Raw genomic sequence first — 23,721 nt, 5'->3', positions numbered from 1 at the left:
CTCCTTCCATCTCCAGACGCTCTCCTTCCTGCTCCACACGCTCTCCTTCCTGCTCCAGACACTCTCCTTTCTGCTCCACACACTCTCCTTCCGTCTCCAGACGCTCTCCTTTCTGCTCCACACACTCTCCTTCCATCTCCTGACGCTCTCCTTCCATCTCCAGACGCTCTCCTTCCATCTCCAGACGCTCTCCTTCCATCTCCAGACGCTCTCCTTCCATCTCCAGACGCTCTCCTTCCATCTCCAGACGCTCTCCTTTCTGCTCCACACACTCCCCTTCAATCTCCAGACGCTCTCCTTTCTGTTCCAGATGCTCTCCTTCCTGTTCCAGACGCTCTCCTTCCTGCTTTCTGCCCTGCTGACGGTATTCTGTAAAAGCACCTTCCCTAGAGACCTCCGCTGTCCTCTCACACACATTACATCCTTCCCTTTAACCCCTGAAGTGGCAGTGACGCATTGTGTTAGGCCCCTTTAACGACCAAGCACAACTCTTTAAGGTCACACATGGAGTTGTACAATGATGACTTCGGTTTTTGAAAAAATGTTCTATAAACCTTTTTCTTTTTTAGAATGATTTAAGTGTTAAGAAAGAATTAATGAGTTAGTTTGGGCAGATACTTTGGTGGGCTGTCTTGCCCTCAGCCCTTCTTCATCATGGCAATTAGTGTCGCAGCAGAGATTATTGGTGTCATTACTGCACTGTTCAGCCTGTTCTGGATGGACTGCCATGGGCTGAAAGGAAAAGGGTTGTCTGTTTGTCTTAAGGGGTTAAATCCTGAAGAATGTCTTATTTTGTAAGTTCAGGGTTGAGTTAATAGGAACTTGTTGAATCAGTTGTCAATTAACTGAAGCAGAGCCAATTAGATTCTGTTCAAAATGGAAGTTATCTTGCCTGATAAAGCACCAGCACTGCAGAAACATAGTTATTTGTGTTCATTTCACATGTTCGTCGAGTTCCCTCATCACCGGGAGAGCAGGGATCCTTGGCAGCCACAGCGTGCAGTCTTTGTGAAATGGCAAGTCATCACTGTTTATTGACTGTAGCTGGCTGCCTTTTGATCATTAAGCTTTCCTCTGCTCGGTCTGATCCAGGAAGGTCAAGGCAGACAGATATCCTTTTGTATGATGTTTGCCGGCATGGACTTGACTTTTTTTTTTTATTGAATATTTTCATGAAGATTGATTTCTCAGCACTGTGATGGGTGTCCATCAGTAATATTCCTTATGTAATACGTAATTTATGCCCTTTGATTAATTAGTGTGTTATGCTGTCTTAGTGTTATTCCTATTCCATTCAATGACACAATACACCAGCAGGACCGAATACTCAACGCCCCCTCCCCCTCCTCCTCCCTCCCTGCAACCGACAGAGTAACATTGCCATGGCAACACCAAACATGCTAGAAGGAAAGTGTGAAGGTAACTGATCATTTCCTCACATGTACAGTAGCACAGGTTTAAGCCCACAGTATAAAGTCTAAATACTTCCTATCATGACAGAGAAAGCCTGATCTTGCAAATAGAGACAGGTATGATCGATGTAAATGCTGTACTGACTTTTTTGTGATCAGTTACATTTTATTTAAATATATTCAGGTATTACATTACATTAATGGCATTAGGCAGATGCTCTTATCCAGAGCGACGTACAATTGATTAGACTAAGCGGGAGACAATCCTCCCCTGGAGCAATGCAGGGTTAAGGGCCATGCTCAAGGCTATGCGGATCTTATTGTGGCTACACCGGGGATCGAACCACCGACCTTGCGCATCCCAGTCATTTACCTTAACCACTACGCTACAGTCCATCCCAGGTATTGACAACAATGGGGGGAAATTCCACCAGAATGTGTCATAGTTTCGCTCTCTGCTCATGCTCATTTGTGTCCCTGGTCACAAAGAAAACACAGGGCTGTACCCGGCAGATGAACCAATGAAAAAAAACTCAGGCAGTGGCCACACAAGGGTGCAACGATTTTACTTTGGATCGTTTTGTGGAAATAAAAACCTTGATATCTTTGTCTGTGCGCTAGGGGGAAACATATATATTTTTAACCTATAAAAAATTATGAACAAAAGAATATGTCGCATTGATTGAACATCAATATATGATTGGAAATGCGTTTCATTTGCTGTGAAACATGAATGCAGTCCAATGGGAATTTATTAAATTTTTGAGCGAAAATATAGGTGTCGCTATAACTTCGTATCATTTGGCGAAACGAATGGCTGGAAAGCTGGCCCCTTTCTGCGCTTCCTGAATTGGCAGCGCTCTGATTAGCAGTGTCCCCATAAGCTATGAGCGTGTCAGTATATGGACATTTGCCATGTTGGATTATTTTCTGTTGTACCTCCTCTCCGTATCCCCCACATCATATCTTAAGTAACGTTTGTATCGTTGCTGCCCTCTAACACTGATCCTATATAAGCTATCAACTGTATTAAGTAATTGCTGGGCCTAGTGTAGGGGTTGGGCAAGCACACCTGTCATTTTTCAGGGACGGAATGTAGCTGTAGTGTTGTCTTTAACCAAGATAACCAAGTTGTAGTTAAAAGGAATGTCAGGCACTGGAGATAAACTCTGACAGCTGTGCAGAGAGGGGCTATTTATACCCTTCATTGAGGCTCTGTGGACCTCCTCTCTCTCCCACTCCTCTCTGCTACCTCAGATAGAATTGCTCCTTCTGGACCTTTCTTCCACGCTCTCCTTCATCCCCGCTGTCACAGAACATTCTGGAAGAGTTGGAAGGAGTGGCCAGTCTCTAGATAAGGGTCCACATCTCTCTCTTGGATAGAGGTGCGAAACGGGGGGAAGAGGGTCTACAAAAGCGTGAGAGCAGAGAGAGTTTTGCCGGCGAAAAGTTAAACATGTCTCTGTTGTGCTACAACAAGGGCTGTGGGGACAGATTCGAGGAGGCCAACAACTCTGACGGTAAGACTTTTTCTTTTCAGTCTGTAATGAATGATCAAATACAACGGTTACCGTGGGAATGACGTGCAATTAATTGGAATTGGGGCTGGTGGTTAAGTCTGCTGTCTGACGGCCATGTTAAATTGCACTGCGGTTACATCACGGTCGGTTTCGGAGAGTAGGTCCGATCAGTGAGCACCGGTGGAAGAAAGGAGGATTAAGCACATGACAGAGTGGGCCTGTTTCTCTCTGTTTGGCCTTAAGTGTTTTAGATTATTAGAAATAAATAATTGAATGACTTTCCTAGAATGGCTGGGCCTGCCACAGTAGCCTCTGCCGGGATTAGCCTGCAGACGTGTGCTAGCAGGTGTCCGCTGTAGCAGGTATGTGTTCAGCTGTAGTGGCTGCGGGCCTAAGGTCAGTTTTCATTTTAATAGCAATTATGCAGTCATATCATACAATTATTATTAAATAGAGAGTAGCACTCTAAGCTTTGGGATTAAGAATGGCTCGATGGTTACCATTTTAAATGTAATTATCTAGTTAGTCCTGAGTGATGCCACTACATTTGATCATTTCAATTACTAGCCGCATGCCTGTGATACATTTTTCCTGGATTATATGTTAGCGATTTGTAGTGTGCGATTAGTATTTTGCTAAATTCAACACTCTTCTTTTGTAAAGGTATACATTAAATAAGCTAACAAAGCATGTGAGTATGTTATTGCACTAAGTGTGTTGATATTCAAATGAAACACAAAGAATGTATAATTCTATTCTATATAAATGATAAATGTTCAAAAAACCATCTGTCAGAATGGTTTAAAATATGGAACTGAAAATAAAAGTGTTATTCTTTTTCATTTCATTGTAAAAATATTATTCACTTATATTCTTATTGCAAAGAATTATATGGCGCCTCATTTTGTTTTTCTCATTTGAAGAAATAAACACATCTGCTCTGTCTGAGGAAAAATGCTTTCCATTGAATATGAAAGAGGCGCTAACATTTTCAGCATGAGTTATGGGAGCGATATTTTCAGAGAAGGTTGCGCTAATTTGAAATGAACTAAAAATGTGAAATACTAAAATCATAGAACTGGAACAGATTAGTTTTCAGAATGAAACTGAAGGAAATTCGTATGCAGGAAGAAGTTTAGTGGAACTAATCCAAAACCTGAAAGGCTGGAAATATGACTGAATGCCTGACTGCTTTCACACAGTGTAGTAAAACAGGGCTGCAGTGTGGACCATGTGCTGTGTGTGGTAGGCCATTATGGAGCAACTGATTATACAGTGTAGGAGTGTCATGTGACAAGGAACAGGAGGGTTAATGACGGCTTCTTCCTCAGCAACTGTCACCTTTTGTCTTGAGTGCCATTTCCCATCCCCCCTGGGAGGAGAGGGGGATTGTGGGATTGCTCTGAAAGATTGCCAGATTGGAGCTCAGCCTTTTCTCTGGCTGTGGGAGATAAGAGGGGGATGAGGTCAAAGAGACTCATTTAAAGGAGTCTTGTGCACTTTTTTGGGTATATTGATCTGTCTCCGTCCCTCTCCTTCTCCAACATTTCTCTCTCGCCTCCTACTCCTCCTTTCCATGACCTTTTCCTCCTGTCTTTTTCCTGAAGGCTCCTGTCTGCATCACCCCGGGGTGCCCATCTTCCACGATGCACTGAAGGTAGGCGAGAATCCTACAAACCCACAGGAACTCAAACCCACGAACACACAGGAACTCAAACCCACAAACGCACAGGAACTCAAACCCATAAACCCATAGACACTCAAACCCACAAACACACAGAAACTCAAACCTACAGACACACAGGACCTCAAACCCACAAACACACAGGAACTCAGACCCACAAACCCACAGGAACTCAATCCCACAGATACGCAAACGCTCAAACCCGTAGACACTCAAACCCACAAACCCACAGGAACTCAATCCCACAGATACGCAAACCCACAAACCCACAGGAACTCAAACCCACAGATACGCAAACCCACATACCCACAGTCACTCAAAACCATAGACGCTCAAATCCACAAACACACAGGACCTCAAACAAACCCAAAACCACATGTGAAAACGCAAACCCAAATGCTCACATTAACACACAAAAACACACAAACCATGACCACACATGAACATACAAACACACAAACCTTACACAAATGCAACTGAATGGTACAAGCAAAAAAAAATTCTGTTTTTATAACAAGAGAGAGTTCTGATTATGATCACAGGCTAACCTTCGTGCCACACAGACACACACACACACACACACACACATTATTGATGATTTGCCAGTGCTGTCTATTGGGTGATCAATATCTCTGTCCTCCAGGGCTGGTCATGCTGCAAGAAGAGGACCACAGACTTTTCAGAATTTCTCTCCATCAAGGTAACCATGGGATACCGTACAGTAAAATACAACTCCAGTGTACGGCGGCTCCCAAAAATAATGCAGTGCATGGGTTAAGTCTATTGCTTCATTTTAATGTGTTACCATGGCACCATTTTACCAGAGGCTTTCTATCACAAGGGAGATGGCTCCACTTCCTGACTCATTTATGGAGCTCCGGCTGCCATATTAAACTTATTGAGATCAAGTTACAGATGCATCCTTTGTCTCTGATACCGAGTCACCCCTCTTAATATGAAGTGTAGAAAGTGTGCCAACTTGCATATAGTATCTTTATTATAATATATAGTTGGAAAGCATGAAATGTCTTTAATTCAGTGGAGTGAATTCTAATCCTGTAGAGCCACAGGAACTGCTGGTATTTGCTGTTACTGTTCTCAGAACTCGATTGACCAATTAAGAGTTGATTGCACCGTGAACTCACTGAACCTGATTGGTTCGGTCTGAATTGGTTTGCTGCTTTCATGATGAAAACAAAAACCTGCAGGGTCTCAATGACTGGGGTGAGGATCATTGATTATCCCGATCTGCGGTACAGTAAAATCTCCATTCAAATGCAGGCTTTCCGCAACGCGTTGTGAGCTGACTATTGACCTCTGACCCCACTGTTTGTCACGCCAGGGCTGCTCACGGGGTCAGCATAGCAACAAGAAGCCCGAGGAGCCCCTGCGCCCCGAGGTGACCTCAGATAAGGGGGACGTGCATTTTGAGGGGGGGCAGGAGATAATCTACCGGGGCCCCAAATCTGCAGAGGCCCTGGAGAAGGAGAGACCCAGGTACTGTGTGTGTGTGTGTGTGTGTGTGTGTGTGTGTGTGTGTGAGAGAGAGAGAGAGAGAGAGAGACTCTCACAGTGCTCTCTCCCTGTGTGTGTGTGTGTGAGAGAGAGAGAGAGAGAGAGAGAGAGAGAGACTCTCACAGTGCTCTCTCCCTGTGTGCAGCCCAGATGAGCCCAAGGCTAAGCTCCCGGTGAAGGTGTCCCCCTCTCTGGCCCAGCTGCTTGAGAAACTGGACCTCAGCAACAAGGAAGAGGCCCAGAAGAAAGGTGAAGAGCTTTCAAACAATATATTCCACACCTTCTACCTCTATCAAACATTATATTCTACACCTTCTACCTCCATCAAACAACATATTCCACACTCTCTACCTCCATCAAACAATATATTCCACACTCTCTACCTCAATCAAACAATATATTCCACACCTTCTACCTCTATCAAACATTATATTCTACACCTTCTACCTCCATCAAACAACATATTCCACACTCTCTACCTCCATCAAACAATATATTCCACACTCTCTACCTCTATCAAACATTATATTCTACACCTTCTACCTCCATCAAACAACATATTCCACACTCTCTACCTCCATCAAACAACATATTCCACACTCTCTACCTCCATCAAACAATATATTCCACACTCTCTACCTCCATCAAACAATATATTCCACACTCTCTACCTCAATCAAACAATATATTCCACACCTTCTACCTCTATCAAACATTATATTCTACACCTTCTACCTCCATCAAACAACATATTCCACACTCTCTACCTCCATCAAACAATATATTCCACACTCTCTACCTCTATCAAACATTATATTCTACACCTTCTACCTCCATCAAACAACATATTCCACACTCTCTACCTCCATCAAACAACATATTCCACACTCTCTACCTCCATCAAACAATATATTCCACACTCTCTACCGCCATCAAACATTATATTCCACACTCTCTACCTGTAAAAAAAGAAGCCCCAGTGGAAAGAAATCTTGGGAGGTACCCAGCTATTGAGGGGGAGGTAAAGGTAGAATGGATATAACTATTACAGCGATTGCAATAGGTTGAACAGGTTACAACCAAGATAATAAACTGGCTAGAAAAGTATCTAAAATGTTACATTCTGTGCTGACGCTCACTGCCTACCTCTTTACACACAATACCGCCATCCAGCTGCATACTGTATCTGCCTCCTCCACACACACACACACACACACACACACACACACACACACACACACACACACACTTAGCGTCGTGATCCACCCACATCTCTGCAGACTCCGCGTCTGAACCAGACCAGTGAAAATGGAGTATGGGACTGAGCGGTGTGCCTGCATGACCTCACTGAGTGAGGTCTTTGACCAGTCCTCTCATATACAGTACAGTAGAACATCTTCCTCAGCACTGAGTCTGCCTGTCTACAGTACAGGAAGGAAGCTCTTATAGAAGAGCTGCTGGGATCCTGTAATCGGTGTCTCATTATGGGTTTGCCTTCAGACTAGCCTCAGGCTAATACATTTACATTACTGTATGCCTGACATGGCCGACACTTCAATGTCAGCTAAGTCAAATTGCAGGCTTAAGTTTTCTCACCCTCTGGCCTGTGCGTCTTCTTCTGCCCCCCTGTAGAGACCGAGGCTGCCATGCCAGGAACAAGGTGCAAGAACGCAGGGTGCAAAACGGTAGGTGTGTGCCGTTATGTGTGCGTGTGTATTTCAGTGAATCTTCTAACTGCTGTAAACATTTTTTTTTCACTTAATGTCAAATTCAAATCTCAATTTCCCCTGCACACCCTTGCGCGCAGACAGATTCTAGCTTATTTGTAAGCTGGGAGTGTATAACTGATCCTTGACCTGCCTGAAAAACCATTACTTATTTATCAGCCGACAAACCTAAAAAATCACATTGGGTCTTTCACCAGATTGAAGCTTTTAAAGGCTTTACACAGGAGTATAGTTTTACCACCCTCTGCTGGCCGCCATGAGCCATTGCATTGCCCGTGTTTTGACAAAGATGCAGTTTTGAACCAACCTGCAAATAGTTTGCGAAAGGTCTGTGCACACGAATCACACGTAACATGGCCCCTTATTGCCCTGTGGTCACCACGAGACGTGGGTCTAATACATATTTAAATACTTTAACACTTAGGTTACACTCCTGCAGATCCCTGACTATTTTCAGCAAGACATGTTAGTAATCAGAATGTACTATTATATGAAAGATCGAAATAGCCATTTCTTTTAAAGCTGTCAGTAATCTGCTGAGATTTGACTGGTGACGTAAGGGTTGATAGTATCTGACCCAGGTCTGGTCACCAGATTGTGTTCTTCGCATACAGGAGTTTGTTTTGGGCTTTTGTCCCTGTTGTTTGGTCCCTGTTGTTTTGTCTCTGTTGTTCCTCTGTGTGATGGATAGCTCAATCTGTGGCTCTGTTACCTTCGACCCCCAGGTGTACCAGGGCCCTGAGACAGACGCAGAGACCTGTACCCACCACCCTGGGGTACCAGTGTTTCATGAAGGGTGAGCTCCCTGTCTCCAGCTCTCCCGTCCCCTGGCTCTCTCCCTTCTTCCGCTTTCCCTCCCTTTCTCCCACCTTCTCTCTTTTCCATTTCTCCTCCTTCAACAAAACCTGAGTAGCCAGCAGAATTATTTATCCATCAGGAAACTCGCATCTGGAATCAGGGTAATACCTGTGCCTACAGAAATCCAGACACCGTTAACCTAAACTCAAGACATGCGTATTTAATAAAAGGATGCACATACAGTATTAGACAGCTGTGAAACTTGACAGTATTAGTCTGATAAAGAGGAAGTAGATAAAGAAAGATGCGGCACATTCAGAAAAGTGCAGAAAAAGTGCTGGAGGCAAAACAGTACATTTAAAAAGTTTCACAAACATTCATTGAGAGCTACTGTACACTTTTAGTCAAAAACCTCCGTCAGAAGCTCTGACCAAGGTTTTTGGCTGAAAAAACGTGTGAAATTTGAGAAATTGTGCAGATGTCTTTCTTTTTGAAAGTATTAGGCTGATACAAAATGACCAAAAACCCTGTGGTGCAAAGGCAATGAAAATGCAATGATAAAAATATGTGATGAGAATGAAATGGCAAGATCCAATAAAATAATACTTGTGTGAAAGTAACCCTGCTGTAAAATCCAGCGATGCCAGCTTGTCTGAGCTTGCAGGAGCTGGTCAACCAGCTACCAGCTGTTTCAAAACATATCTTGTTTTGGTGGTCAAACCATGTTGTGCTGGGAGCTGGTCTAAACTGGCCAAGCAGCTACCAGCTATTCTTTCAGCAGGGAATGGCTTTAATATGGTGGCTGTGTTAAACACAGAGGCAGCGTTTAAATGCAATGGCAGCCTACTCCCCCCCCCCCCCCCCCCACGTTCCCCTCCACATTTAAAGCGAATAAACATGGTGGAGTTAATGTGAGCCTTCCATATGCTGCTGAGGCTTTGATCAGAAGCTGCTCCCAGTGAATTATGGGAGATAAATAAACTGAAGGGCCCTTGAGCTGCAGGGAGAGTGTAGAACGTAATGGAATTAATGTCACGCCACCTTTCTGGCATAAACCTTCCAGATATAAGTACTGGAACTGCTGCCACATCAAGACCCTGGACTTCAACGCCTTCCTAGACCAGAAAGGCTGCACCGTGGGCAAACATCGCTGGGTCGCCAAGCAGGTATGACATCACGCACCTGCGCATTCCTGTGCACCGCAGTGATCGGCTGTAGCTCGGACAGGTGTAAGAAGCGAGCCCTGCAGCATGGAGGAGCGCAGGTGACTTACTGACTACACAGTCTAGTAACCTGACCTACATTGACACCTCATGAAGTAGAGAGCTTTGCTGCATCTAATCTAATGCTGTGAGTTACAGGAAGTGTTTGATCAAACAAAATTATAGCATGAAGTCATAGCATCGAGCATTGATATATTTGCATGTTTCGAGGAGCCATAATGTGTCATGTACAGGGGTAACCTCGAACTGTAATGCAGGGGTAGCCTTCCTCATAGAGCCACAGGACCTGCTAGTTTTTGTTCTCACCTTTAAATAAATATCCATTTTCTAATACCCAAGAGCCAGGGGCCTGTTCCACAAAGCAGGATTAATATGCTAGCTGGATAGCTGCAGAAAGCCTGAGACTGATATTTTTACTTTACTTCATTTTTACCCGGTGCAGTTATCCACCTAACTCAGTAATCCTGCTTTGTGGAACAGGCCCCTGGTGAGGATAGTTAACTGCTTTGGTCAGTGTGTTAAATTAAAGCTGTTGGTTACACAGTCGGCAGTGATACTCCAGGACCAGGGTTGTAGGTCCCTGCTCTGTTGTATAGAAGCTGAACTCAATGGCCTCACTGACTGCAGAACAAGAAGAACGTGGCCTGCAGGCACGACTGGCACCAGACCGGCGCGCAGGTGGTGCTCACCGTCTACGCCAAGAACTCCATCCCTGAGCTCTCGTACGTGGAGACCAACCGCACCCTGGTGAGTGACATCATCAGTGACGCACGGGTCACGTGCTCATTCTTACTCTCTGCTGACCTGAGATCAGTGTTCACAGGGTGAGATTCAGGGTCATTCTGCATGCCCGGTTTATATTCCTGCGACAGAGCGTCACCGCCGCTGATGATGTGCAATGGATGCTGCTGGTCGCTGCAACATTTGGTTCATACTCTGGGCGATTGGAGTGCGTTTACACTTTTGCTTAGGACAACGAGCAGAGTTTATGTCGGCACAATGGAACGCTTGTGAATATTCAGGGATTCCAGTCAAGCAACACTCTGTTGCTCGACTATAAACTGTCCTTTTACATTTAATTATCAGATGCCCAAGATTAAGTTATACAAATGACTTAAAAAAAGAACGTTTACTGAACGGTTGTACCTCAAGCACCGTGCTCAAGGGTACAAAGTTGTGCCCTGCCTGGGAAATGAGCCAAATTCCCGAGCTGTTATTCTCCATTAGTGCCCTGGTGGAGGACCTGGCAGAGGTTGTGGCAGCAGTGTGGGTCGGGCACACATGCTGTGAGATGCTTTGTGTAGGAGTGTGTTACATTCCCTTGCTGTTTGAATCTTAGTTATTCTCAGTGTCTCTCTTCACTGTGTATTTCTTGTAGCTGACAGCACACATCCAGTTCGACAACAACAAGGTTTTCCACAGAGACTTCCATTTCTGGGGGGTAAGTTTTCATCTCTCCAACTCTCCCCTTCTCCCTACCTCTTCATAAGTCATAAAAGAATGTCCAAAATCATTCTACCCCCCGCTCTACTCAAACTAAAAGAGATCAAGCATTCAGTGTGAAGGTTCCCAAGCTCTTGGTATAACCTTCTACAGGTGATCAAGGCTACAGAAACTGCTCAGTGTGTTAGATTTTAAAGAAATTTAAAGATTTGTTCCTTTAAACTCAATGTAGCCTAGTCAACTTTTCCTCCTTGCCTCCCAAAATTCTCTTTGTTTTAATGTCACTTTAGTTCTTACAATGACTCATTTCTGCCTGCCTAGATTTTTTTTCATTCTGTTTCACGTTTTTGGCAACAAGTGACCTGGACCCTGATTACTGAGTTAGCCAGATAACTACACAAAGTAAAACCCGAAACAGCTCTTTTTGCTATAGTCCATGTTCCATTTGCTTGGGGTCCGGGTTTTACTCAGTACGGTTATCCGGCTGACTCAGTAACCCCACTTTGTGGAGCACACTCCTCGTGCGAGTGACCTTTCGTCCCTCCTCCCCCTCTCAGGTGGTGGACGTGGCCCACAGCTCCGTCACCATGGTGCCCTCCAAGGTGGAGGTGGCCCTGCGGAAGGCGGACGCCGTGGCCTGGGGTCGGCTGGAGGACCCGCGCTTCAAGGTGGAGCCGCAGCCGGAGACGCAGGAGGACGACGCCCCGGACCCCGAGCAGACCAGGCCCGACTGGGACATCTCCGACGACGACATCAGCGAATCGGACGAGGACGACGATCTCCCACCCTTAAGTCACACCCCTCCTCCCCAGTAGGGGGCAGTCTCCGTAACATCAAGACTATTAGGTATTTGTATTGAAATTAATTTAAACTTCAAACTATTATTTATTTATTTACCTTATAATAATGTAATCACACGGGTGTACTGTCAACAAGGTCTCCTGTGTTCATCCTGTGTTTATTTAACTACGAATTAAATTGACCAGAGAATTTATTGCAGCAGGCCAACATCTTGTATTTGGTGACATAAATCTTTGTCACACATTGTAACTCCCAGAGAATAATCCAGAAAAACAGTGATATGAATGCATTGGGAGTGGGTCATTTGGAAACTTTTAGTAATTAGTCATTCAAAAATTTGGGTAAAAATACACCAGATCTGAATCCTTCTTCATTCGGATGATACAAACATTGTAATAGCATTAAATCTTAAATGGACTACTCCCAATATACTCTAAATCTGGATCACAGACAATTTTTCTTTAGCAATGGTGCTAAGACTACTACAGACACCACAGCTGTGAATGTGAATGTAAAATCCCAACTGAGCTTGGTACGGTGATGAGCCATGGTTATAAATGCTCACAGAAATGGCATGAAATCCTGCAAATTTAAAAGAAAACCTATGAAGTCTTAGTTTAAGTCAATGTGCAATGTTTATCTTTTTTCTAAAAAAATGTGTTTCTTTTCTGTTCAATAAAATTAGAAGACACGTTTTGGTTTTCTTATCAAATTGCTATGCTGTCATCACAATTTCTTAATGTTCTTGCCATGTGTATTTTTACCAATCCTAACTGTCACATAACCATGGGTAGTGTGACCTTTTTTCTGCTATGGGGCTCCAATCGGAGGTGGAAATTCAAGCAAACTCCACCACTGATTTATACTTTAATGCTGAATGCAACCAAATGTGACCTGCTGTTTCAGAGGTTTGAGACGGAGAGAGTCAGGGGTTGAGACTAATCTGTAAACTACCTAATGCTGAGCAGCTATCCCGAGCTCTTACACGTGTCATGTTGAATGGTGTCACAAGATGGTGCTATGGAGCTTGAGCCGTAATGGAGAGAAGTGCCTTTGCCTTGGGGTGCTGCTGTCTGCACAGGAATACATATGTGGTTTTGATTCATTTGCTGTTATACATAATTATTATAATGACAAGGGCCCTAATTTCAAAGGGTAGCTGACTGCTTACCCTCAAAATTTGCACCTTAATGAGAAATGTGTACCCGAAGATGAAACTGGTTTGTTTAAACAAACAGAAGCCTGTCTTGTCATGTCCGTACAGACCTTAACGGCAGCCATTTACAGACAGAGGCTAGGGCATGTAGCCATTTTAATAACCGGAGCGGAAGATATAACTAATTCTACCAGCACCATAGAACATCACCTTAGAGACACAGCACTGTAAAATAATTTTGAATAATGATATTGCACACTCGAGTCAGGCACACCCAAAACACATAATCTCCTCCCTTAATTTCCAAAGTGTGTTTGTGTTCACATCATCATCCATACCTGATTGAACTGGATATATTGAAAACGTTCCAGAGCTTGCAAACTAATATTCAGCACTGAAAGTTAACAGTTACTGCCACAGACATATAGCCACACAGTTCAAACAGCAATGATAATACTTTATTTTTGCTCCATGTTGATGTTAACACACCAGGGAATATGCTGTTGGTTAGTAGCCAGGGAGAGGTATGTGGACCTTCTTGGAAATAAAGTTAGGTAACTGGCAGATGGCACAATGCATAAATAAAATTAATTTCACTGACTAGAGTAAACAAATGTTCCAGATGAATAATCACAGGTGAGAAACGAAAAGTTCTGTATCCTTGAAACTGATTTTCAAAAAATGCTTAAATGGTTTATGGCGCAGGTATCTAGTATGGTACAATCGATTAGTTTGTACGTGATATTTAATTTACCTAACGGTCCCGCCATCACACTCCCCAACACGGATGGATTCCTGTTATAGTCTGCAGACACTCACATTCATCAATAACTGGGGTTACGCGCAAACGCAAAGAGAAGCACTACCCCCCAACTGAGCAAATACCACTGACAACAGCTTTGATTGATTTTCACAAAATGTTTTTTTTTTTTTTTTTGGACCTCAATTTACTTCACAATACAGCTTAAAATGACGAATATTATCATTTAATACTTTATAACAAACTCGTGCGACATTAAGTCTTGGAGAACTGTGGCATCAGCCATCTTTCTGATTCTGGATGGAATGTCTCTACTTGGAACATATTTTACAGACATAATCGGTTATTTTTTTAAAAAGCAGTGTTGGGTTACACCGTCACTTTGGCTCATGACCGGTTACATCATTATTTATTTTTATTTTATTTTTGTTCTGTATATTGTTCATCGTACATCTTGACTACACAGGCTCCTAGGTAGCCACATCAAAATGCTATATTCACAAAATAAATACTGGTACATTACATAAATATTACTTTATCAATGCTGCTGCCAAAACTATGCATGATTCATCAAAACCACAATTAAATAAAAAAAGAAAATTGAAAAAAACCTTAATAGTTAAACATCTGTGTACAGCATTGGCATTTCAACATTCATTTATTTATTTTGTACTAAATATCTGGTATTTATTGATTTGACATAAATATGTGAGGTTGCCATAAAGTTGTAAACAACTAAGAAGTTTTACAACCCACACTTTTAAGTCCGTGTTTCAGGTTTAAAGTGCAAGGCAATATAATCTTCTCTGAAATGTATGACACACATTCTTTCAACATCTTAAACTGCTGCACTCAATGCAAACTTGGCACAAACATTACTGCAGCTTTGAGAAAATACACAACTGTTAGTTATACAAGAACACCACTTTGTTGGCTATTGAAAGAAGAGATCTCTCTCACACGCACACACAGAAAGTGTGGAAGGCATGCAGGACACCGGCATAGAGGCATCAATATGTAACTGGCCATTTTTCACACATAATACGGGTCTAATTTAGCCACAACTGCATTCAGAAAGATGCTCTTTTATACACATATTTATACTCCCCCTATGAAGGTCCCTAAGCCAACGCAGAGAGACATTGTTTTGTTCATTGTTTGTTCTTGTGGCAATGGTGGTGAGGAGGCCAAAGTAGTCTTTCACCTACAGATTTGTAAGTCAAGGTTTCACACGAAAAAACAAAGCACAACTCAAAATGGTGTGTAAAACAAAGAAAAATGAGAATAGAAGGAAAGGAATAAAAATATGGAAGTGTTCCAGGCAAGAATGTGGCATTATGGGAAGGAACAGGAGGCTTGGCTCAGACAAAGCCGTCTTTTCACAGCAGGCAGCTCTGACTTGATGGTGGACTTGAGTTAACAGAAGATTCACGGTTTGGATGCGAAGCCGCCCTCTGCGCCATCTTCCCACCAGACTTTGGAAGAGGGAAGGGCGGCCATTTTGCTCCGGTAGATCGACCCTACCTAAGGGAAGACCAGGCCCTCAACCCTCCACCCCTCCTTTAGGACGGGGGTTTAGAGCTTCATCCTTGGCCTCTCAATTTCCAGTGCAGTCTGCTGTGTCACACGGCACTCCTTTCATATCCCAGGATCCTGTGGGGGACATGAAACGTGCAGTTGTGAATTAGTCTTTTTCTTCTTTTAAAGATGATAAAGGGAGGGGGCACGTGGTACAGAAAATAGAGTAAGGATCATTTCGACACCTTCTTGGGAAAGAAAATTATTACCTGTCAAAATCAAATCTCCTGCTCAATTGCATTAGTATGAAATAATATCCTAATTTTTAACATACACTCACTGAGCACTTTATTAGGTATTTATTAGACTTATTTTAACTTATTGGTCTTCTGCTGCTGTAGCCTATCCATTTAAGAGGTTTGACGCATTGTGTGTTCAGAGATGCTCTTCTGCATACCACTGCTGTAATGTAAATTGTTATTTGCGCTACTGTGACCTTCCTGTCAGCTTCGAGCAGTCTGGCCCTTCTCCTCTGACCTCTCCCATTAACAAGGTGTTTTTGCCTGCAGAACTAGCAGCTATCCAGCTAACTCAGTGCCCCTGCTTTGTGGCACAGACCCCTGGTCTCCTAGCAGAAGCTTCAGGGCCGACAGGTGCTCTACCTGACAGGGAGCTGTTGGATTTCTGCTTGTGCAGCTTCTCCCTGTCCTTCTTCACTTTGGGGATGATCTTCAGCTTCATGCTGCTGCTCTTACTGCTGGTCCTGGGCGTGTCCTGGAGGAGGGGAGAAAGAGAGAGAGGTAAACGACGACACACCTCCACTGACCCACAATACTGCAGCACTCTCTCACACACACACTGGGATGCGTGAAAGCATACACATATCCACGTACACTTGCATGCCTACTCACAGACACACTCACATTAAAGTGCACAAGCACGCGCCTACACGCTTTACAGACACGGACACACGTGAGCTCACCTCCTCGGCGCAGTGCATGCTGGGACAGATCCAGTGAATGTCCGCCAGCTTCTGCAGCTCAACATTCAGGGTGCTGAGGGTAGAGAGCAGATCTTCCTCCTCAGTTTTTTCCAGTTTCTAAAGGGGAGCAACACACACACACACACACACATTATTAAACATACTCACTGTATATGCTCATACACACAAACACTGCACTCACATTAGTAGCCGTACCCTCAGTAAGCGAGGAGGTGATAGCCCTGCTGTGACTCTGACTCTGAGTGAGTGTAGGAGCCTAGGACCCTGAGTGTAGGAACAGAGCGTACCCAGCAGGGCCTGACAAAGCAGGCACCCCCGCCCGCCTGATCTGAAGTAGTGCTCCCTGCATCAGAAACGATCCCTGCTGTAAAATCCAGCTATGAGCAGCTACCAGCTGTTTCAAAACATAGCTTGAGCTGGTCAAACCATGTTGAGTATAGGGCTGGTTTACCTGGTCAATCAGCTACACGCTGTTTCAAAACCTAGTTTAAGCTGTTTTGGTTTTTTTTCAGCAAAGATGATGTCACATGACCCCCTACTGACCAATCAGGGAGATACATAGCAGGATCAGGAGGGGGAAGAAAAGCAAAAGAGAGAGAGAAATATTGAGAGGTAGAGACAGAGTGTGGGAGAAAGAAAGGCTCGCTGTACCAGTAGTTTCCCATCCAGAAGCATCTGGGTCTCGAGGTGCAGGACTTTGGAGCTGTTGACGATCTCCACAGCTGTTGTGCGGCTGATGAACTGTAGGCAAAAGCAACAAGGCACAGGTTTAAGGAAGGCAGCCCTAGCAGTGTCTTGGATAGATCATACTCTTGAACAATATTTGAACAAAGATAAAACCCACGTCCTAGAGCACAGACAGGAATTATAATGCACTGCCTTCATCATACTACCGGTCGCCAAGGTTCCAGAAAGACAAAAAGTACACAAGACAAATACATGGGCACAGTGCCCCCAAAAGCAATGCGAGGTTAAGGGCCAAGCTCAAGGGCCCAACAACTGTACGGTTGTCATCATGGCTACACCGGGGCTTGAACCACCAAGCTTCCAGGTCCCAGTCATGTGCATTAGCCACTGGGCTGCAGGCCACAGGCTGCATGTGAGCAGCCACACACGTGCTGTGTCTGAGCCGTGCTCTTCCCCCTCTGTGGGCAGCGCTCTCAGGGCGGCGTTGCGTAAGGCGCTGGGACACGGCAGCGTGCGGCTCCCCCCGCCCCCGCTGCGGAGAGAGAGGCGCTGTAACGCCTCCGCCGGCATAGCGTAGCGCCAGGCCTCGCGGCTCAACACCACCGCCTGAACCCCACCGCCGCTCCCGCCGCTCCCAACAAAGAGTCAGCGCTGAGCCGGGAGAGTGGGAGGCCTGGAGGAGCGGTGCGGAGGAGGGAGCTGACAGGAGCGTGTACGCTCCGCACGCATGCACCCTCCTGTACAGAAGCAGGAGGTGGACTCGCACACCCATCTGCTGCTCAAGGCTGTGGAGCCCGGTGTTCACGCACAAACACCGGGGCTGCCATTTGGAGCTTGACGGTGCTCTTTCCCTGTTCCTTCATACATGGCGTACGCAAAACACCCCAAAGCTTATCAAAGACTATCCAACTGGCAAACCAAACACAATCAGATTTCTCAGGAGGCAACACCCTTAAATACACTGAGTAGAGGACGTTCTTCAGACAGGAGAGATGGTGATAACGGTTATATAAATAACTTTAACTACAAACACCCATGATTTTACAATGGAAAATATACTGTTTATATGCTGCATTCCAGGTATCTCTGAATACCTTCCAACTAGGAAAAATTGCTGGAATGGCCTATTAGCTCGTAATTATGAGTTGGAAAGTTGGGCATCATTTCTGAGCTCCCAGTTGCCGAGTAGGAGCAAACTGATGCCATGTCATTAAAAATGGCTGGAATGTGAGAATACACAATAACTGCAAACAACATTTAACTCCTAAATACGTTTTTACATATATTTGAATGTTCCCAACAAACGGTTGTTACAAAGCAGCTGTGGAGCTTATGGTGCTCGGAAGCTAGAGACAGCTTCTTGCCAGCTGCTACGTTACTAACGGTTGCTACAAGGTAACAATTGGAAACTGGAAAGCTCTGAGTTTCCGAGTTCACCTGGAACGCAGCGATAGTTATCAGTAGGGTTTCTGGGTAATGTAGTCGGGGGAAGCACACCTCAGGGCTGGAAGGCTTGCTGGGGAAGGCCTCGCTTAGGACCAGGGCGCTGGCGTTGACTGCATGGGCCAGCTCCTGCTCCACCACCTTGTGTGTCTTCGCTGCCTCCCTGATCCTGCACACAACACCGAGAGCCACACGTCAGCGACAAGCCACCATAATGCTATCTGTATAAATGCCAGCTAAATGCATCTTAGCCACACAGAGACACCACAGATCAGATTTGCATACCATGAAATAACAGACATTCTGGTTAGCCAGTTGGGTTGTGCAATAGCCCTTGTGTCAGAGGTGGGCAAGAGGGCTGCATCCGTTTCTGCTTTTCATGCCATCTCTTCTAATTAGTGGTAATATTTATGCTATCTGAGATTTTAGCTTTTTTAGATTTTAGATTCATGAACGACAGCTGTTCTTGTGTCTCAATATTAAACATTGCACTGCACTCTAATCTACAAATTAACCTGTGTTGGTGTATACAGCTAATCAGCCCATTCAGCCAGGGTAATTCATGGAAACAAAAACATGCATGCACACCGGCCCTCCAGGACCGAAACTGGGTTTAGGTTTGCATCGGGTCTCAGTGTGGGGTTGAATAGTAGACCCCAGGTACTGGTACCTGCTGATGAGGGTGTCTGAGGGTTGGGTTGAATGGTAGACCCCAGGCTGTGAGTGTGTCTCAGTGTGGGGTTGAATGGTAGACCCCAGGCTGATGAGTGTGTCTCAGTGTGGGGTTGAATGGTAGACCCCAGGTTCTGGTACCTGCTGATGAGGGTGTCTCAGTGTGGGGTTGAATGGTAGACCCCAGGTTCTGGTACCTGCTGATGAGGGTGTCTCAGAGTGGGGTTGAATGGTAGACCCCAGGTTCTGGTATATGCTGATGAGGGTGTCTCAGTGTGGGGTTGAATGGTAGACCCCAGGCTGATGAGTGTGTCTCGGTGTGGGGTTGAATGGTAGACCCCAGGTTCTGGTACCTGCTGATGAGGGTGTCGGCCACCAGGCCCAGCTGCTGCACCTGGGCGCACTCCTCCTCGGTCAGGTACTCCATGGACTGCTGGGAGTTGAGGCGGGGCCGGGAGGAGCGGTAGCCGTCGCACTTCCTCTTGTCCTCCCAGGACTTGAGAGTACTCTCGAACGCCTGCGGGAGCAACACAGACAGCTCAGTGACACAGGGACCAATCATCTGTGTCCCCCTCGCCAACTCCACACCTGGTGGGCGCTCAATGTTCTGGCACAAAATGGCTGCCGTGTGTGTGCTGCACATTGGTAGTTCTCCACCCTTCTCTGTGTAAAACCGTTTGACAAGAGCAGATGAAACCCGCTACATGAATCCAATGAATTATTACAAGCTCAGGGAGAATGTACGAGCATTAAAATATTTTTGTTTCAATGAATCAATCAAACTGAATTTGCAGTGGTGCACAACTCCGGTCCTGCAGAGCCGTCTTTGTTCCGACTAATTAGTTTTGTTCCAAAGCATTTTTTTGTTTTCTTACAGTTCTAGGAACTACGTGATTCATTCTTGTACTTGAGCACAGCAAAATCTTTAGGAAAAACATGCAGTCTGGCTGCAGCTGGTGCTTATACAAATGTCATATCAAGATATGATTCAGCAAATAAAATAATTAAGAACAGAAGTTGGCACATGGCCCTGAAGTCGATTCGCCCTTGTTGTGCACCCATGGTATAGAGGATTCCAATGTTCAGCCAACATTGCTGTGATATGTTAAGCAATATTACATTACAACGTCAAAAGAGTGTTACATGCGACCTGGCTATCATTAACCCAACCATACAGAGCATCTCCCTAGTCTCCCTCTCCACCTGTCCACCATTTTAGCTGCACTAATCTGAGCATGCTCAGTACTGACCCGGTCTCTGGTGAGCATCTGGGCCCGGTTCTTGTGGACAATCTTCACGATTCCAGGTGGCTGGATCCAGGCCTCCCCATCCACCTGCACTGGTACACCCTCCTCCCCTAGGATGGTGATTTTCACCTGCCGACACTGTGAAACAGACCATAAGAAAACACTGTGTATTTGGGAACATGTGTGTACATGTAAGTACATATATTGTGCATATATTTGTGTGTATCAATGAACATGTAGGTTGTTATGTGTGTATATTTTTGTGTGTATATTTGCAGGTTTCAATGTACATGCAAGTATTTATGTGTGTATATTTTGGTGTGTATATTTGTGAGCTTATCAGCACACGTTTATCTGTGTGTGTGTGTGTGTGTGTGTGTGTGTGTGTGTAGATGTGTAGATGTGCGGTTCTGACCTGCGCGATCCGGTGGTGCTGCAGGTTAATGACGCGTGAAACTGCCATCTGCATGCTGCCGAACACAGCCACCACCTCCAGCTTCTTGTCATCAAAAGAGGGCGCTCCGAAATTCTGAGAGACAAACAGAGAAATGCCGTGAAGCCCCCCCACACACAGATCGTACCCACGGACACCGAGCGCACTGCAGTCAAAAGCCACGTGGATGGAATCGTGATCCGAGTGTCTGCTGGTCTTACATCATCCTGCTTGTCCTTGGGTGTCCTTGCTAATAAAAGCCTTGCAGGGGTGAATGGATAGTGTGTAGGAGTGTCCAACACACCGGCTGATCCTCTGGTACATGTAGGAGTAGGGCTCTCTGTGTTTGCTCAATATTCAAGCCCTTGAAGTCATGATGATATAACAAAACTCAACCACGCCACATAAAATAAGTACCTATTAAGGTGAAGTTTAGCCTTACATTGTTATGTTATGTTAAATATTGTTATGTTTATTGCAGACAAATTGCTAGAAGAAAAGGACATGCTACCAAAAATCTATTTGAACAATACTAACAACTCCAGTGTAAAAAGATTAGCCGGCTTTTTTACTTGCCTCATTTCCATTGGTAAGTTGGTTTAGTCAATGAAGTTTCAGCATAATTTTCCAGTGCCTTTGAACCTTATCTTTGCTTCTACTTCTCTCTAGATTTTATTTCATTGCTTAAAGAGTGTTACAGAAAAGATTAAAATTTAATCGTGGGCACTAATTGACCTTTAATCTCATGGTGGGTAAATTGTCCTGCGGAGGGGACCTTTAGAAAATTAAATTTTTCAGACATTTTCATTTTAACGTGAAATTAAGAGATGTCTTGATATCTCTACATGACTCCATATTACACATGAAACCAACATATTCATTTCTCTGTGCAAGCAGCCACTAATGACATACAATAATTGAGTACGACTTGCTCTAATAATAGTTCACCACTTACAAAAAATATATTAGTATTCAGCAAACAAGTTCTACCGCTTAAATGACAAAATCTTACAGCCATTTTCTGCAGACAATTTTCATTTAAAAAAGTCTGCCAACGTAATCACTTGATCTACTTAATCAAGTACCAAATCAGCAAGCTGGCCATTGCTGTGGCAGACATCGAAAGGAGTTGGCCTCACATTCTTCCTTTTCAAGATTCTCAGCAATTTCCTGTTCACTGCTCAGATAATGCAGAGAGATTTCTATTCAGGCTTTTTTGAAGAAGACAACCTTTTACGTGCCTACAATTTGACATTATAGGTATCTCATATCTGAAAAACAATAAAACACTACATTGTTTATGTTTAGTCTTCAGTTAACAGTGCGTGTGAAAAGACTCAACCCCCACCCGATGCAAATCAGGAACTGTGTGTTGGGGCGAGCCTTCCTTTGACAGATTGATTAAAACAAATCTCAGTATAGCTCCCTCTTTTTTCATTGTGACATGAGGTGTGAATGTCACATTTATGCACAATCTGATCAAAATGAAATGAAAATGTATTCCCTGAAAGTGTTCTTGAGTTTTTGCAATTTCAGAATGCCTGCCAAGAGGCATGTGACCAAGACCACTTGTGAAAAAAACTGTTTTTTTACATTATTGGCATTTGGCAGACGCTCTTATCCAGAGCAACGTACAGTTGATTAGACAGTTGAGACAATCCCCTGGAGCAATGCAGGGTTAAGGGCCTTGCTCAAGGGCCCAACGGCTGTGCCGATCTTATTGTGGCTACACCGGGATTCGAACCACCGACCTTGCGGGTCCCAGTCATTTACCTTAACCACTACGCTACAGGCCACCCGTGTTTTGATCTATCTAGAGCTAAAGAGTGTGGACTGACTTACATTGTCCTCCTTGGTTCCTCCCCAGAAGTTTATGCCCCCAGCGTAGCTTGGGATGTTGAGGACGGCCAGGCCCTGAAGGCTGGGCAGGGACATGGGAACGCCGTCACACTGCCAAAACAACACCAGCTCTTCACATAAATCTATCCCAAAATATACTTGAGAAAAATGTAAGCTAAATATTTTATTACGTCTTGGCTTTAATAGTTGCTAGCTTTAAAAAACAACCAATAGAACTGCAAGTGGTGATTAAGCAGCATATTTTCAGCTGTGAACCAGCTACGTGCGGTAATGCAATTAGACAACAATTATAACCTACTACAGCCCGGAATACATCTCTGTGGGGAAACACAAATTAAAGGATGAAATCATTAAAACATTTCCTCTATATCAGGGGCATCCAACCCTAGTCCTGTGGCTCTCCCTGTTGGTTTGTGTTGCTACTGAACACTCAATTGACCAATTAAAACAGCAGATTACACAAGCAAACCTCGGCCGGTTACTGGGGTCGGAATTGACTGGGGTCTGATTCCGATTCTGAGAATTGCACCCTTGTGGCTCCCTGGGACCTGATTTAGGCAACCCTGCCATATATAGTTTACTCCAGTAAATGCATGGATATGAACACAGAATCAGGGTCCACTTCAGTCTAGAGTCAAGTGAAGCTAGGGTGAACACGTGAGCACATGCGTGTGTGCTCTCTGCATTAGTGTAAAATCCAACTATGAGCAGCTTGAAATACCAGCTACCAAAACATAGCTTCAGCTGGTCAAACCAAGTTGAGTATAGTGCTGGTTTAAGTGGTCAACCAGCTACCAGCTGTTTCAAAACCTTGGAAGT

General features: G+C 44.5%; 2 protein-coding genes across 5 annotated transcripts in view; one reads left to right on the top strand and one right to left on the bottom strand.

The window, feature by feature from the left end:
• The first annotated feature begins 1,642 nt into the window (after positions 1 to 1,642).
• On the top strand, positions 1,643 to 12,839 carry zgc:92429 (uncharacterized protein LOC445063 homolog). The gene is made up of 11 exons (XM_061235494.1): positions 1,643 to 2,932; positions 4,540 to 4,589; positions 5,260 to 5,316; positions 5,959 to 6,113; positions 6,277 to 6,380; positions 7,764 to 7,816; positions 8,584 to 8,654; positions 9,720 to 9,822; positions 10,507 to 10,626; positions 11,258 to 11,320; positions 11,880 to 12,839. The coding sequence occupies exons 1-11, from the start codon at positions 2,869 to 2,871 to the stop codon at positions 12,135 to 12,137; spliced, it is 1,098 nt and encodes a 365-aa protein (XP_061091478.1). The 5' UTR covers positions 1,643 to 2,868; the 3' UTR covers positions 12,138 to 12,839.
• An 876-nt stretch (positions 12,840 to 13,715) lies between these two features.
• The window catches only part of si:dkey-172j4.3 (diacylglycerol kinase delta), a 71,507-nt gene continuing 61,501 nt past the window's right edge, over positions 13,716 to 23,721 (bottom strand). For all 4 annotated transcript variants that reach the window (XM_061234452.1, XM_061234454.1, XM_061234453.1 and 1 more), the window contains 9 exons: positions 22,885 to 22,992; positions 21,025 to 21,138; positions 20,613 to 20,747; positions 19,716 to 19,879; positions 18,745 to 18,859; positions 17,212 to 17,301; positions 16,540 to 16,656; positions 16,220 to 16,331; positions 13,716 to 15,692 (listed from right to left, as the gene is read on the bottom strand). In XM_061234452.1, coding sequence (XP_061090436.1) covers positions 15,637 to 15,692; positions 16,220 to 16,331; positions 16,540 to 16,656; positions 17,212 to 17,301; positions 18,745 to 18,859; positions 19,716 to 19,879; positions 20,613 to 20,747; positions 21,025 to 21,138; positions 22,885 to 22,992 — 1,011 coding nt within the window. In that variant the 3' untranslated portion in view covers positions 13,716 to 15,636. The remainder of the gene's footprint in view (positions 15,693 to 16,219; positions 16,332 to 16,539; positions 16,657 to 17,211; positions 17,302 to 18,744; positions 18,860 to 19,715; positions 19,880 to 20,612; positions 20,748 to 21,024; positions 21,139 to 22,884; positions 22,993 to 23,721) is intronic.

This window comes from Conger conger, chromosome 3, assembly GCF_963514075.1.
Source record: "Conger conger chromosome 3, fConCon1.1, whole genome shotgun sequence".
Classification (NCBI taxonomy): Eukaryota; Metazoa; Chordata; class Actinopteri; order Anguilliformes; family Congridae; genus Conger; species Conger conger.
This window is presented reverse-complemented; position numbering and strand designations above follow the sequence as displayed.

Excerpts from the sequence above, each read along its gene's own strand:
- zgc:92429 (XM_061235494.1), top strand. The coding sequence starts at position 2,869 with ATGTCTCTGTTGTGCTACAACAAGGGCTGTGGGGACAGATTCGAGGAG. Across the intron at positions 4,590-5,259 it reads TCTTCCACGATGCACTGAAG|GGCTGGTCATGCTGCAAGAA; the intron begins GTAGGCGAGAAT and ends TCTGTCCTCCAG. Across the intron at positions 6,114-6,276 it reads CTGGAGAAGGAGAGACCCAG|CCCAGATGAGCCCAAGGCTA; the intron begins GTACTGTGTGTG and ends CCCTGTGTGCAG.